Source organism: Pollicipes pollicipes, unplaced genomic scaffold (genome assembly GCF_011947565.3).
Source record: "Pollicipes pollicipes isolate AB1234 unplaced genomic scaffold, Ppol_2.1 Scaffold_4881;HRSCAF=5763_pilon_pilon_pilon, whole genome shotgun sequence".
In the NCBI taxonomy this organism is placed as follows: domain Eukaryota; kingdom Metazoa; phylum Arthropoda; class Thecostraca; order Pollicipedomorpha; family Pollicipedidae; genus Pollicipes; species Pollicipes pollicipes.
The window spans coordinates 16,167,681-16,181,671 of record NW_023596576.1 but is presented as its reverse complement, the minus strand read 5'-3'; the positions used below and the strand labels follow the sequence as shown (position 1 = coordinate 16,181,671).

The following is a 13,991-nucleotide window of genomic DNA, read 5'->3' as shown; positions in this document are numbered from 1 at the left end:
CATCTACAGAGCACAGGACCGTTCAGACAGGGAAATGAGCAAATTTATTCTGATGAGAGAAGTTGGCGACCAGACCTTTACGTACAGGGCTCATCTTGACCGATTATGCGAATGTGATTAGTGCCTTGATGTCTGATGCATGTTAGCTTAAAATTGCTTTCATGTATGACTGATGTCTGAAGCGCGATGCGCGATGCCTGTTTAATTGAAATATTTTGCGTATACACGCATATTTCGCGTATCTTAACTCTCAGTTAGATGTGCATTGTATTATAGAAATGGCTTGAAATTGCTCCTATTTTAATACCCCTGAACGGTGGTGACCTGTAACAACTGTGGCTCGCTGTTTAAAAACCAAACTTGAGACACCGGGTAGGGTCAGCAGTCAATTTTGAATTTACTACTGATATTCCTCTTGATAAAGTCATGTAGCCAAGATATGACGTCTGTCCATCCATTCTCCCTGTTAATCTACGAGGAATAAGGCTATGCATAATGCCATCTACAAACTGACCTTAGGATTGCTTACTCATTGAAAGGCAAACTACTCTGAGTGGGAAACCTAAACAGCACGAAACAGCTGCAAAAAACATACGAGAGCGTAGCACTGAGGTGTGAGCGGAAATAGTGACAGTTCAAACCACTCAGACAGGCAGCATTAGTTAGGGCATGTCAAGACCAGAACATAAGGCAAGACTGCCTGGTAAAGCAGCTTTTTTTGCAAAAAACATCGAACAATATCTCACTTGAGATAATTTGCGTGGCGATCACAACGCATGTCATAGTGCATAATGTTCATATATGTTGCATCTAAGACACTTTCAAAGTGCAATATCGGCGGTGTCATAGCGCTCAGTGTCTACCTTAGGCAAAAGCAGAATAGTCTGCAATAAATGTTGTTAAAAAGCTTAGCATTACACATTGATTGTGCTCTAAAATTGCCTGCATTTGGATAACACTATTGCATACCGCTTGTGCATCACCACACCGTAATGCAACAGCCTGCCCACATCAAAATCATACAATAGATACCTGTTTCCAATGATAAGTCATATAGAGGAACCCTGTTCGCAATAGTGGTAAAATAGTAAATGCATTGTTCCCATGCGGTAGTGTTCAGCCGCAGCGAATATTACGCATGATTCCTTAGATGTCATTTTGTCACATAAACTGCCTTGTATCCGGACTGACGTCTGGCACATGTGCTTCAGGTCCTACAAATCCACGCGAACCTATTCATTTACTACACATATATATATATATATATATATATATATATATATATATATATATATTATTGTTCGCGATCTGCACCGAATACCGCACCGACGCTAGGCACACACATACTATAAGTCCTACAGGCCCATGCCGGCCTAAAATGTATCGACCATGAACAATAGCTGTGCGATCAACAGCAATACCCCGAACTATAAAAACAAATGTCTAACAAAGGTAGACCTAGAACAATAGTCGTCAACCGTTATCTTTATCTACTTAATAATCTAATAACTGTGCATACATATTTCCAAAGTTTTCAACATTGTTTTACTAGTGTGACGTTCATTGAACATCTCCCAAACAATGACCCGACCCTGCTGACACGTATGGCAAACATGTCGCTGGACAGACAATATAATTCTGGTACATGTGAATATGCTGACAACTGACGAATAATCAAAATATCTCAGGTCAGATATTATAATTCTGTAAGATTCTTACCAATTAAACGTCTAAGTATATACGGTGTGGTTGATACGACCAAACTTTATATCAGATTACGTTCCAAAATGGCAAGGGATTTGTGAGCATGACCAATCGGCGTGTTAAGAAACCTTTTCCTTCATTACGTCAGGCCTAGACAGCGTGCAACTCAATGTCTTATCTACTCGCAGCACTCAGCTTCTAACTTCCGAAGGACGTTTCTCTTTGGATGACTTGAATGCTTAAGTCGAGTGGGATGAGCTCGTCACGGCTTAAAGCTCAAACTTGGAGACGGCTTAATGAAGCTTAAGGCTAATGAATTTAAGTGGTTTGAACTCGCCGCCGCCGCCGCCGCCGCCGCAAGCCAACTTCAGTCCACAAGAGAAACCTAACACACACGGAAATATGGAACTGAATGGCTGCTTTGGTCAAACACGCCAGACATTTTGGGAACATATTCCGATGACTGGCCCTGAGGATGCAAGCCGACGATAAGTTTTTGAAATGGTTCGGTGACCTGTTTCGAGTTTCAACTTCAAGTCGTCCCCGACATCCACCAGAACCACTCGTCTGCGAACGTGGGTGAGGGTACGACGAACCACCTAGTAACCCACAGCACACCCCGACACCGATCCTCTCGAGATCGACGCCAATCCCTTCATTCTGCGGCGGCCGAGTTTCGACAGACTGGTCCGGAAACAGCGCCGCGCCATTCCTTCAGCCTCGCGCCAAGACGGCAAGCGGCCAGGACGACGCAGCGTCAGCAACGACCAAATTACAAACTGAACTGCACAGTTAAGTGCGCGCCGGTCGCCAGGCGCGGCCGCGGCCGACTGACTTGTGGCCCAGCTCGTGGGCGATGGTGTACGAGACGGCGAGGCCCGTGTCCTGGTTGATGTTGCAGCTGCGGGTGGGCTGGCACATGCCCGACACCTCGGCCAGGCCCAGCGTGCTGCACGTCTCGTTCTCGCCGCAGATGTTCCGTCTGGAGGTGGCGGGCAGCCGGTCGGTCGAGAATGCGTACAATGCACGGACGATGACATGTTACACAACATGAGTCGGGAAGGTTTCGTTTCTTAAGTCGAATGCTGGATGTCCGATACAAGGTACAGATTATTTCCAATGCAGATGCCATATCTTGCTAAGTTTGGAGCCTTTTGCCAGCGAAGCGCAGACGCAGGGCGTCTGGCTTGAACAATAAACGCACTCTCAACGTAAAAGGGCAGCTCTGGCCCGGTCACCACGCTCCATAGGACGTAGTGCGGTGTGAACCATTACACACATCTGCGGACTGTTTCCAACAGCATGAAGCGCGACTATTCCAGGCGTGGTCGCCCTCCAGTTTTTTGAGATCTCAGCAAACTTAACTAACGCAGTTGCAATCGCTTAACCCGTTCGACTGCCTCGAAAACAAAGAATTTACCGATTGCGAAAGCCCTGAAAATCACTTTACGAAACTGCAAGGTCAACACATTTTGAATAAGAGAACGAAATCGTACTGGTAAAAGAGTGGGCGAACCTGTGTAGGCGGTCACATACTTTCGAGTGTAAACCCGTGGATCGGCCGGTTTTGAGTGCTTTTTTTTTAGAAGCCTAACGGTTCTATCCTGAAAATATTGCTATCGTGGCAGCCAGATCAATAGCGACACGACACCAGAGGTAATGCTTCGATGAATGTGCCGTGTACAAATCTCTAGGCGATTGCAGCCCTTTGCGGTTCGTGGCGAAGTGTCGTCCACCGGGGAGCGATCGATGCAACTTTTACCCGAAATCGGTGTGGCCTTTAAAGAGAGCAAGAGCACGAGTAAGAGCAAGACAGAGCAAGAGCAAGAGCAAGAGCAAGAGCAAGAGCAAGAGCAAGAGCAAGAGCAAGAGCAAGAAGCAAGAGCAAGAGCAAGAGCAAGAGCAAGAGCAAGAGCAAGAGCCAGAGCAAGAGCAAGAGCAAGAGCAAGAAGAGCAAGAGCAAGAGCAAGAGCAAGAGCAAGAGCAAGGGCAAGGGCAAGGGCAAGGGCAAGGGCAAGGGCAAAGAGCAGGCAAGAGCAAGAGCAGAGCAAGAGCAAGAGCAAGAGCAAGAGCAAGAGCAAGAGCAAGAGCAAGAGCAAGAGGCAAGAGCAAGAGCAAAGAGCAGAGCAAGAGCAAGAGCAAGAGCAAGAGCAAGAGCAAGAGCAAGAGCAAGAGCAAGAGCAAGAGGCAAGAGCAGAGCAAGAGCAAGAGCAAGAGCAAGAGCAAGAGCAAGAGCAAGAGCAAGAGCCAAGAGCAAGAGCAAGCAAGAGCAAGAGCAAGAGCAAGAGCAAGAGCAAGAGCAAGAGCAAGAGCAAGAGCAAGAGCAAGAGCAAGAGCAGAGCAAGAGCAAGAGCAAGAGCAAGAGCAAGAGCGAGCAAGAGCAAGCAGAGCAAGAGCAAAGCAGATCAAGAGCAAGAGCAAGAAGCAAGAGCAAGAGCAAGAGCAAGAGCAAGAGCAAGAGCAAGCAAGAGCAGAGCAAGACCAAGAGAGAGCAAAGAGCAAGAGCAGAGCAAGAGCAAGAGGAAGAGCAAGAGAAGAGCAAGAGCAAGAGCAAAGCAAGGCAAGAGCAAGAGCAAGAGCAGAGCAAGAGAGCAAGAGCAAGAGCAAAGCAGAGCAAGAGCAAGAGCAAGAGCAGAGCAAGAGCAAGAGCAGAGCAAGAGCAAGAGAAGAGAGAGAGAGAGAGAGAGAGAGAAGAGAGAGAGAGAGAGAGAGAGAGAGAGAGAGAGAGAGAGAGAGAGAGAGAGAGAGAGCCGTGCCACCGAAAAAGTAGGCCAGAAGAAATTCAGCGACGTCGATGGTTTAGAAATGCTAGACAAACGAGGCAAAAGTTAGAAAAATGTTCAGGCAAATCATTTACAGTTTTGCACGCATATGTTGTGCATCAGTGCACCTAATACAGCTCAGCTCTGGAAAGGGGATCTTCAGAGCATCGAGAATGCCCTTTTGGGGAAAAGCGTATTGCTCCATTCGCGTATGCACTGGCATTATGCACATTACGCCACAGCAGAACGCATCAATCCACCTGGTGGCTTGCACTCTCGTCTATTATCACCTCGTTCGTCCCCCGTCGCAAAAAGCGTCTTTCTGGTAGAGTTACGTCTTTGAAATGAGCCTGAATCCAGTGAAACTGCATGGGTTCAATGCAGTTGCGCGCCGCTGTACATCCGTTAAAAATACAGGAGGGGGGTGAGACAGCACATATAACTGTTGACACCCAACGACGGCCAACAATAGACATTGTCAAGAGCCTTATCACGGGACAGGGCGGCTTTAATAACAGAAGACAGACCGACCCTGGCACCTGTTGCAAGCCTCTCACCTGGTAAGCAGGACGGCCACATCATGATGATTGGGATGGCTCTCGTTGGAGGGGTTCATTTTGATTTGCCAGCTACAGAAGCTCTTCAGAGAACTGTCAGCGTTCTCACTGATGTTAAAATGCAACTGAAAGCGGTCTCCGGCGCTGTGAGCTCAGCCAAGAGGCACAAGTGACAGCGAGTTATTACTGCTCTGGGGGTGAGGGGGGCACGGGGCGACGGGTCCACGGCAGGGCGCATCAGTCTAGCTGGTGGCTCAGGCGTCGCCACTTCCTTTGAACTATGAACACAATTTCCGAAATGGTGGCCGGTTCTGAGGATACGTGCTGAACATTTGACATTTCCAGAAGTGGCTGTCATGAAACCCGACAACTGTCGTCTTTCCTTTACATTTTCACAACATCGATCACCACTATACCGGATTTACTTTCATGTCCACCACGCCCCGCTTACTATGCAAACTCACAAACATTTCGCTTGCTCAGCAAGCGGTGTCCAAAACATACCGTCGTATTCTCGATGGATTCCAGGATCAGTATCCGGACCAGGATGACATTTATGGCGTTGCCGATACTTGCATCGTGGTATAATTGTGCTACCTGGAATAGAGAAGTCAATGGTTGCGAGTATCTACTCGCCTTGCATATGCCTTCAAACCTCATACTTCACAACCAAAGTAGTGAGGGGCGCTCTTTGCACGCATTTGCCTCATCAGAATTTGTGAATGACGACCACTCGGAAAAGACGCCAGTTCATCACATGGTTCTTGAACAAGGCCATCAATGCGGTTGAACAGTGCCTGGGGGTGACGGCGGCCGATGATGCCCGGTACCCCACCAGGCGCGTGCGCCGTTTTGGACTGGAGTACCTCCGGTTCGGAACACCTCCAGCTACAATCGCGCAATCTGGCCCACTTGGTGGTAAAGGTGTGCATGGCCACCAAAGCTGAAGGTGGCAGCGGCTCGATACGCGCATGAGGCGCTCACGCACGGTGTAGCCCCCCTGATTGATGTGGTTCATACCTCACACTTCGGCTGTGTGCTGCTCACGTTCCTGGCGCAACACGATAACATGGTGACGGAACAACCCAACCAGGCGCGCTTCATCCGCTCAGGTTGCTACCAAGGTCGTGATTAGGTACAACTTACTTGTACGTGTGTGCAAGGAAGTCGTACCACATATGAGAGTGGGCGTTCTGGGCTCTTGGACAATTTGGACCCGGTCGAGAAGCTCGTCAAGGATACGCTTGTTCGGGGCGAAGATCAGGTACTGCACCCCCGGACTTGGCTCCTTACCCATTCGGCGGGCTAGAGGCCGAGCGTTGGTCGAGTTCTTGGCTTTACAGGATAGCGGAGTGACAGCGCAACATACCCAAGCAGGCTCCATTCCGTACGCGGTGTTAATGTGCCCACACCGCATGCTCAAACAACGTGCGTCCCTATGGCACTGGCTTTGAACGGTTAGCAACAGCACATGACACGTGGTGCGCCAGTCCTGCAGTTGATTTGAATGACATCCATATGCATGCTGTCCCCCGTGCCGCTCGGCCTGAAGGTCAAGACCTGCACTTGCGCTCTCATGCCCTTGGAGGCTCTTGCCGCGAACGTAAGGGGTAGGAACAACCAAACACGGTACATTGTTTGTGTGAGTTTTTAAAGGTAAATTTCGTCACGACAGTCTAATTGAAAGCATGTCTGGGATCACAGCCACGCTAAGCATGGATTTTTGTGTAAACCCCGACACCACCAACCGGCCATCTAGCTAAACGATACCTATTTGAGGCCAAAAACTGAACGTGTCGCAATACCCGGCATATTTCTATCCTCCCACCGAACTCATCTGACCTTGAGCGGCCCCTGCCATCGACCGCAGACCATCTTAACCAGGAGCACATATTGAGCGACGAAGCGTATCGAATCCACACCTTCCGCCACGGATATGTTGAGCGAGATATGTTTTCACCGATAAAGCTACGGGTAGCGTACATAGAAGCAAACTGATATCTTCCAAGCACATACAAGCATAAGGGCAGGCACAGTTTGGCGGGATCGCTACAACAGTTGCGTGCGATGTGCGCAAAATCGTTTTGAGTGCTGTGTATTGGCCATTGAACGGCTGATGTCCCACTCATGAAACATGGCACACTGAGTCCTTTGAGAATATGCGCCCCGTTGATGTACCTGCTTCGTATGCGTGCGGTCAACAGCAGTTCGGCACTTGAACATATAAGCTCGCCTCGCCCCTTCCCTCCCCCCCCCCCCCCCCCCACAAGCACTGCGTGAAACATAACGGCAAGAGGAGGACCTAGAGCTCCGAAATTTGATACACCTTATAGAGTTTTCAGCTGATATTCGGGTTCGCACCATTTTCTGGCGCAGGTGAGGTGGGTGACCCGTGGCGTGTATGTTTACCATTGTGACCATCCGTCTATCTTCTATCTACCTCCATCTACATCTACATTTACCTCCTATCGCCGTATTTCACATTCGGACATGACCTTTACTTCCACAGGGATATTTATTGGGTCAAATGGAAGGCTTCAATGCCACACATGCCTGATGCCTGATGCGTTGAAATGCAGTCAGTGGCGTTGGCGCCAGCTGCGCGCGCAGACTCCCCCACCCCCTCTCGCCCAGGGCCTGACTACGCCGATGACGAATGGACTAGGGTAGCGACAGCACTGACATATTTACAGCCGAAAATTTATGCAAGCAGCACTCACGCCCCTCATGCTCATCACATTTAGGCAAAATTTAAACCGAGCAAATCAGGCTATTGTTCCACCCCACTCGAAACAGCCACTTTGTCCCCGAGATGACGGCATCGAGATAGTTCATCATGCGCAAAGTCGGTTGCTTATTGGACACCCCACTAAGTCATCCTGAGTGTAGAACAGCCATTGCTATGTGTGGGGGGCGAGGGTCGGAGGAGGGTCGGACCCTGACTAACCCCATTCATGATGGTGAGCAGGTACGTCTCGATGTCGTCGTCTGCGTAGAACTGCACCACGTCCGGGTCGGCAACGATCAGCGTCTCGACGTTCCTCTCCGCGCTGACGGAGCGCGGCCGGCGGCGTGACCTGGCGTCTGACCTCCTGACCCGGCCCCACGACCTACCCCGGAGCGGGTCGTCGCGCGGCCGGCGCGTCCGTGCCCGGCCGGAAAGCGCGGGAAGCGGCGGCGGCCCTGTAGGTGGCAGCACCGTCAAACCACGGGGTGACGCTGTGAGCGGATGTTTCTCCGCCGGTGAATGAGCCGCGTGCAAGGCGATGGCCATTTTTGCAACAGAATAGAGCACGTCAGAGAGAGTTACACCCGAACATCAGGAACGACTTAGAAATGAGACGGAAATGTTCTTCCCGTGTCACCCTGAGTGTGGTAGTTTAATTTGCCTCCGTCATTGCCAGCCAGCCTCACTCGTGAACAGCATGACCACCAACGATGACTCGCATCGATGAATCCTTACACCCTGTTCTTCCAGGACGTAGGTTCTTGCCATCATTTTACACATTTTCATACCTGGCTCCATACGTGTGCACATTTGCAAGTACATTTACCGCTTTTAGACTGAAACTACGGCATGCTGGTGCCCCAGCGACCGGCAGTTTAGAACATCGACGCCCCGGCACACGTCATCATACAACAGTACAAACCACAGGAACGCAATCAAAACGACCAGCACCAGGGTCAAGATTCTCCGTCAGACCGTCTGTCGCGCTCACCGCCGCTGGGATGGGGCGGGCGGCCCGACGCACGGGAAGCGCCGCTGTGATCCATGGCCGGGGGCCTGTACACCAGGTGCGCCGCCGGCCGGCCCCCGGCGCGCTGGTGACCTTTGACCGGCTCCACGATGTACTGGTGCTGGCCGGTGTGAATGTAGCCCAACTGCGGCAGCGGTGCACGGCAGCGTCAGTGGCTGGATGGGGGGCGGCGCCGCGGGTGGCAACCGCAGCAACCGCGGATGTGTCGGCGGCGCCCGACCAGTCGGCGGGAACGATCGCACAGAAGCGGCGCCGACAGATCGTTCCACGGTTAAGGAGCGGGTTTCTGTGGACGCCGAACACGCGACAGCCGACAAATAGTGCAAATGGAACGGAAGTGGTTCTATGAGAACCCAGCCAGCAGAGGAAAGCCCGGCACGGTGGCTTTTAACCATCCCTCTGCGCGGTAACTGCTGCCGTCATTTAACACCGCTATCTCTCACACAGATTGGAGAGGGGAATCGAGATATAGCCGACAGCGTGCATCGAACCCATGACCTCGCCGTTGTAAAGAAGGCCTTCATCACCGTGACAGTAACCTCCACCCCACCCCACCCCATCGCGCCCCATCTGGCGGTTAGCGCGTTTGAACAAACCCAGACGGTCCTATCTCAATTTTGCCGCGGTTGTGCAGGTACTTCGCCGGGAAAGCTGGGTACACGGCCTCATTGGAAGGCTTCTGCAGCCAAGCACAGTGATTGGCAGTATTTCACAGTGTAAAGGACAGCAATTCCGTCTCACACACGCTTTTTGAAAACCGCCGAGGGTGTGAGAACGTAACGTATATTGCTACAGTGAATCATTGGGCTAATAATTATCAGTAGCGGGCCAGGATATAGGTAGTTAACCATTGACTGCTCACAAACAGCACAAGCCTTCTTAAAAGGGCATGCAAAATGGATACACTACAGCCTCCTGCCCCCACCTACAGCTGGTTCTGCCTCACAGACGTTTATCTTGGTATGGTGTACTTTCTTGTGCCAGATACCACAGTGTTGGTCAGAAGCAGGTCCGACTGTGGTGTGGCCGGTGACAGGCAGCACCGAACCAACCCAGGCCAGATCCTACCGTACAAAGCCAGTCCAGGCCACTCCTGACCAGCCCAAGCGTGGGATCCACGGCCCCAGCCGCGGCTGCAGGTCTTTCCGTAGCAGCCTCAGCCGCAGCCGCCAGCGTACCAGGCCGCGGCAGGTGGAGAGGGCGGCCCGGGAGTGCGGCCGACCGCGCAGGCGGCCCTGCAGCAGGCAGTGGCGGCGTGGCCGACGCACCGAGCCCGGCCGGCCGGCCGACGCTCGCCGCTCCACCACGAAGCCGGGCGCCAGCAGGCGCCGGTTGGGCCGCAGGTCCAGCACCACCTCCTCGCCGTGCGCCAGCTGCAGGCGGTAGTGGGCGGCCGCGTCACGGCGCAGGCCGCGCCGCCGCCGCCGGCCGCCGCGCCAGCCCCCGCTGACGTCATAGGAGTGGCGCACGTCGTGCGAGAGGTGCGCACCGTTGCGCCGCACGCGCTCCGGGTACGTGACGTGGTACGCGGCGAGGGACTCGACCATCCTGGCTGCAAAGGGAACGACGGGTGACGGCGGCTGGACACGCAGCTCGTCGGAGCGGCTCAGGCTAATGACGACATGGTGGAGGTGCTGGGACGGCAGCGTCTTTGGGGGGGGGGGGGGGGAGAGAGACACAGCAATGCTACGCTTCTCTTTCGGAACCAATGCTTTGCAACGCAGTGATATGGACCTGTCGGCACAGGCGTTTGTTCATAGCATGCACATTTTGTTCCCATTTCGGATGGTCTGTCACGGACCAGATTCGCTTGAAAGGTTGCAGGCTTATTTAAAGGCTTCTCGCTGATGCATGCAGGCGCATATCTTGTGTGCCCTCGTGCTCACATGCGCATGAGAGAAAAAGAGAGCCAAACGCACGCACGCACGCACGCGCGCACGCGCACACATACGCATACACATACAGTTACGTATCCCACGCATGCCTTTACAATTATCAAGCGAAAGGGTAAGACTACGTGCGAAGTTTCTTGCAACCTTTCCAGCCATTCTAGGCAAAATGCAGGAGCAAAGCAAACGGGTGGGTACCGAGTGGGCACCATTCACCAGGGGTGAGTAGCTAGTCGCTAAAGGCGCAGCACCATGCGTAGCGAATGGATTTGGTCAGGAGAATCAACCCCGTGAAGGCCTCTGGTGCCTATCTGAAACTAATGGGCTTCATCTGAAGGAATCAAAACCCTTCAATGATTCGTATCGGCTTAGGTCTTATCGCAAGATAACCAAAATGGAGGCAAGAAGGCAGCCAATGGCAGACGGGTGCGGTTCGGTCTCACGACAGGCAGTAGCAATTCGCTTCTAGCTTTCAGGAGCATTTGCTTTTTGATTGGATCGTGCAGGCAGGTACAGATTATTGATGGAATAGTAGAGCACGCAAGAGTACTACCATGAATCCATATCACGCAAAGCGAGTGCGAACCGAGTATGCAAACAGCCGCAAATATCGCGACACATACTCCTATAAATGCATTATTAGTACAGCATATCTATGCATGCGATCTTACATCCTTACTTAAATAAATATGTAATCACGCAAATGTTGATATATATATATATATATATATATATATATATATATATATATATATATATATATATATATATATGCTTGCGATTATATATGACGCATTCGGGGTAGCTTTGTCTAGCTTCCTCCAGCCGAATGATGCTGAATCTCCCAATATCTTGGACATTTGCAGCTTGTGTCAAATTTGCCTTCAAACAACATGATTCACTCATGTATGACAAAGTAGTATGAGAACCGGTGTAAAATCGAAATTGTCATCGTCCGAGATGCAGGTTTTTTTTCTTTGAGAAGAGGGGCTACGTCGTGTGCCAAATTTTCTCGACTAGCATGTCTTCACTTTTCGGTATCTGGAATCAGCGTCACCTCATCAAATATAGCGCAGGGGACGATGTCCACATTGTACCAATTTGGTTTTGTCTTTTTCGCTGTGGTTTTATGACTAGTTTTTTTGTGTTTTTCAAGGTTTCAGTCCTCTCAACGGTTAAAAACACAAACAAACTAGTCATAGAACCACAGCGAAAAAGACAAAACCAAATCGGTACAATGTGGACATCGTCCCCTGCGATAGATTTGATGAGGTAACGCTGATTCCAGATACCCAAAAGTGAAGACATGCTAGTCGAGAAAATTGGGCACACGACCTAGCCCTCTTCTCAAAGAAAAAAAACCTGCACCTCGGACGATGACAATTTCGGTTTTAGGCCGGTTCTCATATTACTTTGTCATACATCAGTGAATCATGTTGTTTGAAGGCAAATTTGACACAAGTTGCAAATGTCCAAGACATTGGGAGATTTGGCACCATTCGACTGAAGGAAGCTAGACAAATCTACCTCGAATGCGTCACCTGCTAGAACCTGGCCGGTTTCACGCGATGCGACTCGCTGTCTTCTACCAAGTATTTTCATCTAACCAAAAACAATCCCCATACACGCGACTCACTAGCGCCAAGACACTGCGCTGAACAAAGACAGCCAGACAGCGGCGACGTGCAGGGGCATGGGCCAACGGAGGCCTGCCTCACAGACGCATCGCACACAATCGATACCGCTCGGCGGCAACGGGGCAGCCCAGGCGCCGGCTATCACTGCCCATAGGAACGTCCCATAAGACCGAGCGTCAGAACGTCCCGTTGAGTGGAGCGTCAGGATGTCCTAGTGAAAAGAGCGTCAGAAGATCCCATTGGATAAAGCGTCAGAGTGTTCCGTGGATGGACGTCAAACAGTCTCGTTGGATAGAGCATAGGAGTGTCCCACTGGACAGAGCGTCAGAGCATCCGTTGGATAGAGCGTCAGAATATTCCGCTACGTAGAGCGTCAGAGCGTCCCGTAGATTGACGCCAGACAGCCCCGTTGGACACAGCGCGAAAGAATCCCGTTCGATAGGGCGTCAGAGCGTTCAGCTGGATGCAGCGTCAGAGCGTCCCGTAGATTGACGCCAGACAGCCCCGTTGGACACAGCGCGAAAGAATCCCGTTCGATAGAGCGTCAGAGCGTTCAGCTGGATGCAGCGTCAGAGCGTTCAGCTGGATGCAGCGTCAGAGCGTTCAGCTGGATGCAGCGTCAGAGCGTTCAGCTGGATGCAGCGTCAGAGCGTTCAGCTGGATGCAGCGTCAGAGCGTTCAGCTGGATGCAGCGCCAGAGCGTCCCGTTGGATGCAGTGTCAGGGCGTTTTGTTGGATTGAGTGGCAGAGCGTTTCGTTGGATAGCCATGCCATGCGATTCGCCTGGACCTGTTTAAATTACAATGCCCTAAAAGGAAAGCATGTTAGGTGATCACTTATGATCCGTGATGATTCAGACCGTCAGGTGTGTTCCACTTTGCATGTTTTTTCAATATTTGCTTCTACTAAGTTGTTTAATGAGTTTGCACATGCATGGCCAAACCCGCAGCCGGATGACTACGACCGGGTAAAGCCACAGGGCTACCAAGTGGCTGGGAACGTGCACGCGGAAACGAAATTTATCGTGCTGGCTAAAGTCTGCGTTCGTTATTAGACCACGGCACCAAAACTTCGCTGTCAGCCACCGTGATAATGCATGCATTTGAGCTGGGGCGTGCCTATTTTTATACACAAAATTCGCGTGAGAGCGTCCCACGTAACCCACCCACCGGAAATACAGTTTGGCAAGCATCAGCGGAGTAGAACAACTGGTCGTTTATTTCATATCTGCGCATTATGTAGTAGGTACATTAAGCGAATCAAATGTAGCCTTATCCGCTCAATTATTCAGTTTAGTTTAGTTTACATGAAATATTGAATGAAATTATTTGTAGTGTTCCGCGTGGGTCGCGGAGCACAGCATGGAGCAACGACAACTTCGGAGCTAGCAACACAATATTCACATAAAACATATTTGATTGTCCGTGAACATACGCTTATAACCACTCGTAATCATTACCATAGCTTTGAAAGTCGAGTGTTCATAAATTAACTAATATTTTCTTTATAACGTCCAGTACCTCCTGGTATAATGAATGTGTCAGCAAAAGCAGAATGACTATTAACCCATAAAGCCGAAAAGCCAGGAACCTATGGCTTTTCTTGCCTAATGATGTACCATAAAGACTATGCGAGCATGGCATAGGATAAATGCCATCGCAAAGAAATATCGAGTCCGCCAGCA

The 13,991-nt window shown here is 50.9% G+C and overlaps 1 protein-coding gene across 1 annotated transcript in view; it reads right to left on the bottom strand.

The window, feature by feature from the left end:
- LOC119100034 (A disintegrin and metalloproteinase with thrombospondin motifs 7) overlaps positions 1-10,328 on the bottom strand; it is an 89,405-nt gene extending 79,077 nt beyond the window's left edge. The window contains exons 1-7 of the mRNA XM_037223149.1: positions 10,233-10,328; positions 9,960-10,154; positions 8,743-8,905; positions 7,971-8,206; positions 5,528-5,620; positions 5,024-5,148; positions 2,540-2,686 (exon numbers count right to left, since the gene is read on the bottom strand). Coding sequence (XP_037079044.1) covers positions 2,540-2,686; positions 5,024-5,148; positions 5,528-5,620; positions 7,971-8,206; positions 8,743-8,905; positions 9,960-10,154; positions 10,233-10,328 — 1,055 coding nt within the window. The remainder of the gene's footprint in view (positions 1-2,539; positions 2,687-5,023; positions 5,149-5,527; positions 5,621-7,970; positions 8,207-8,742; positions 8,906-9,959; positions 10,155-10,232) is intronic.
- Between the last annotated feature and the right edge of the window lie 3,663 nt (positions 10,329-13,991).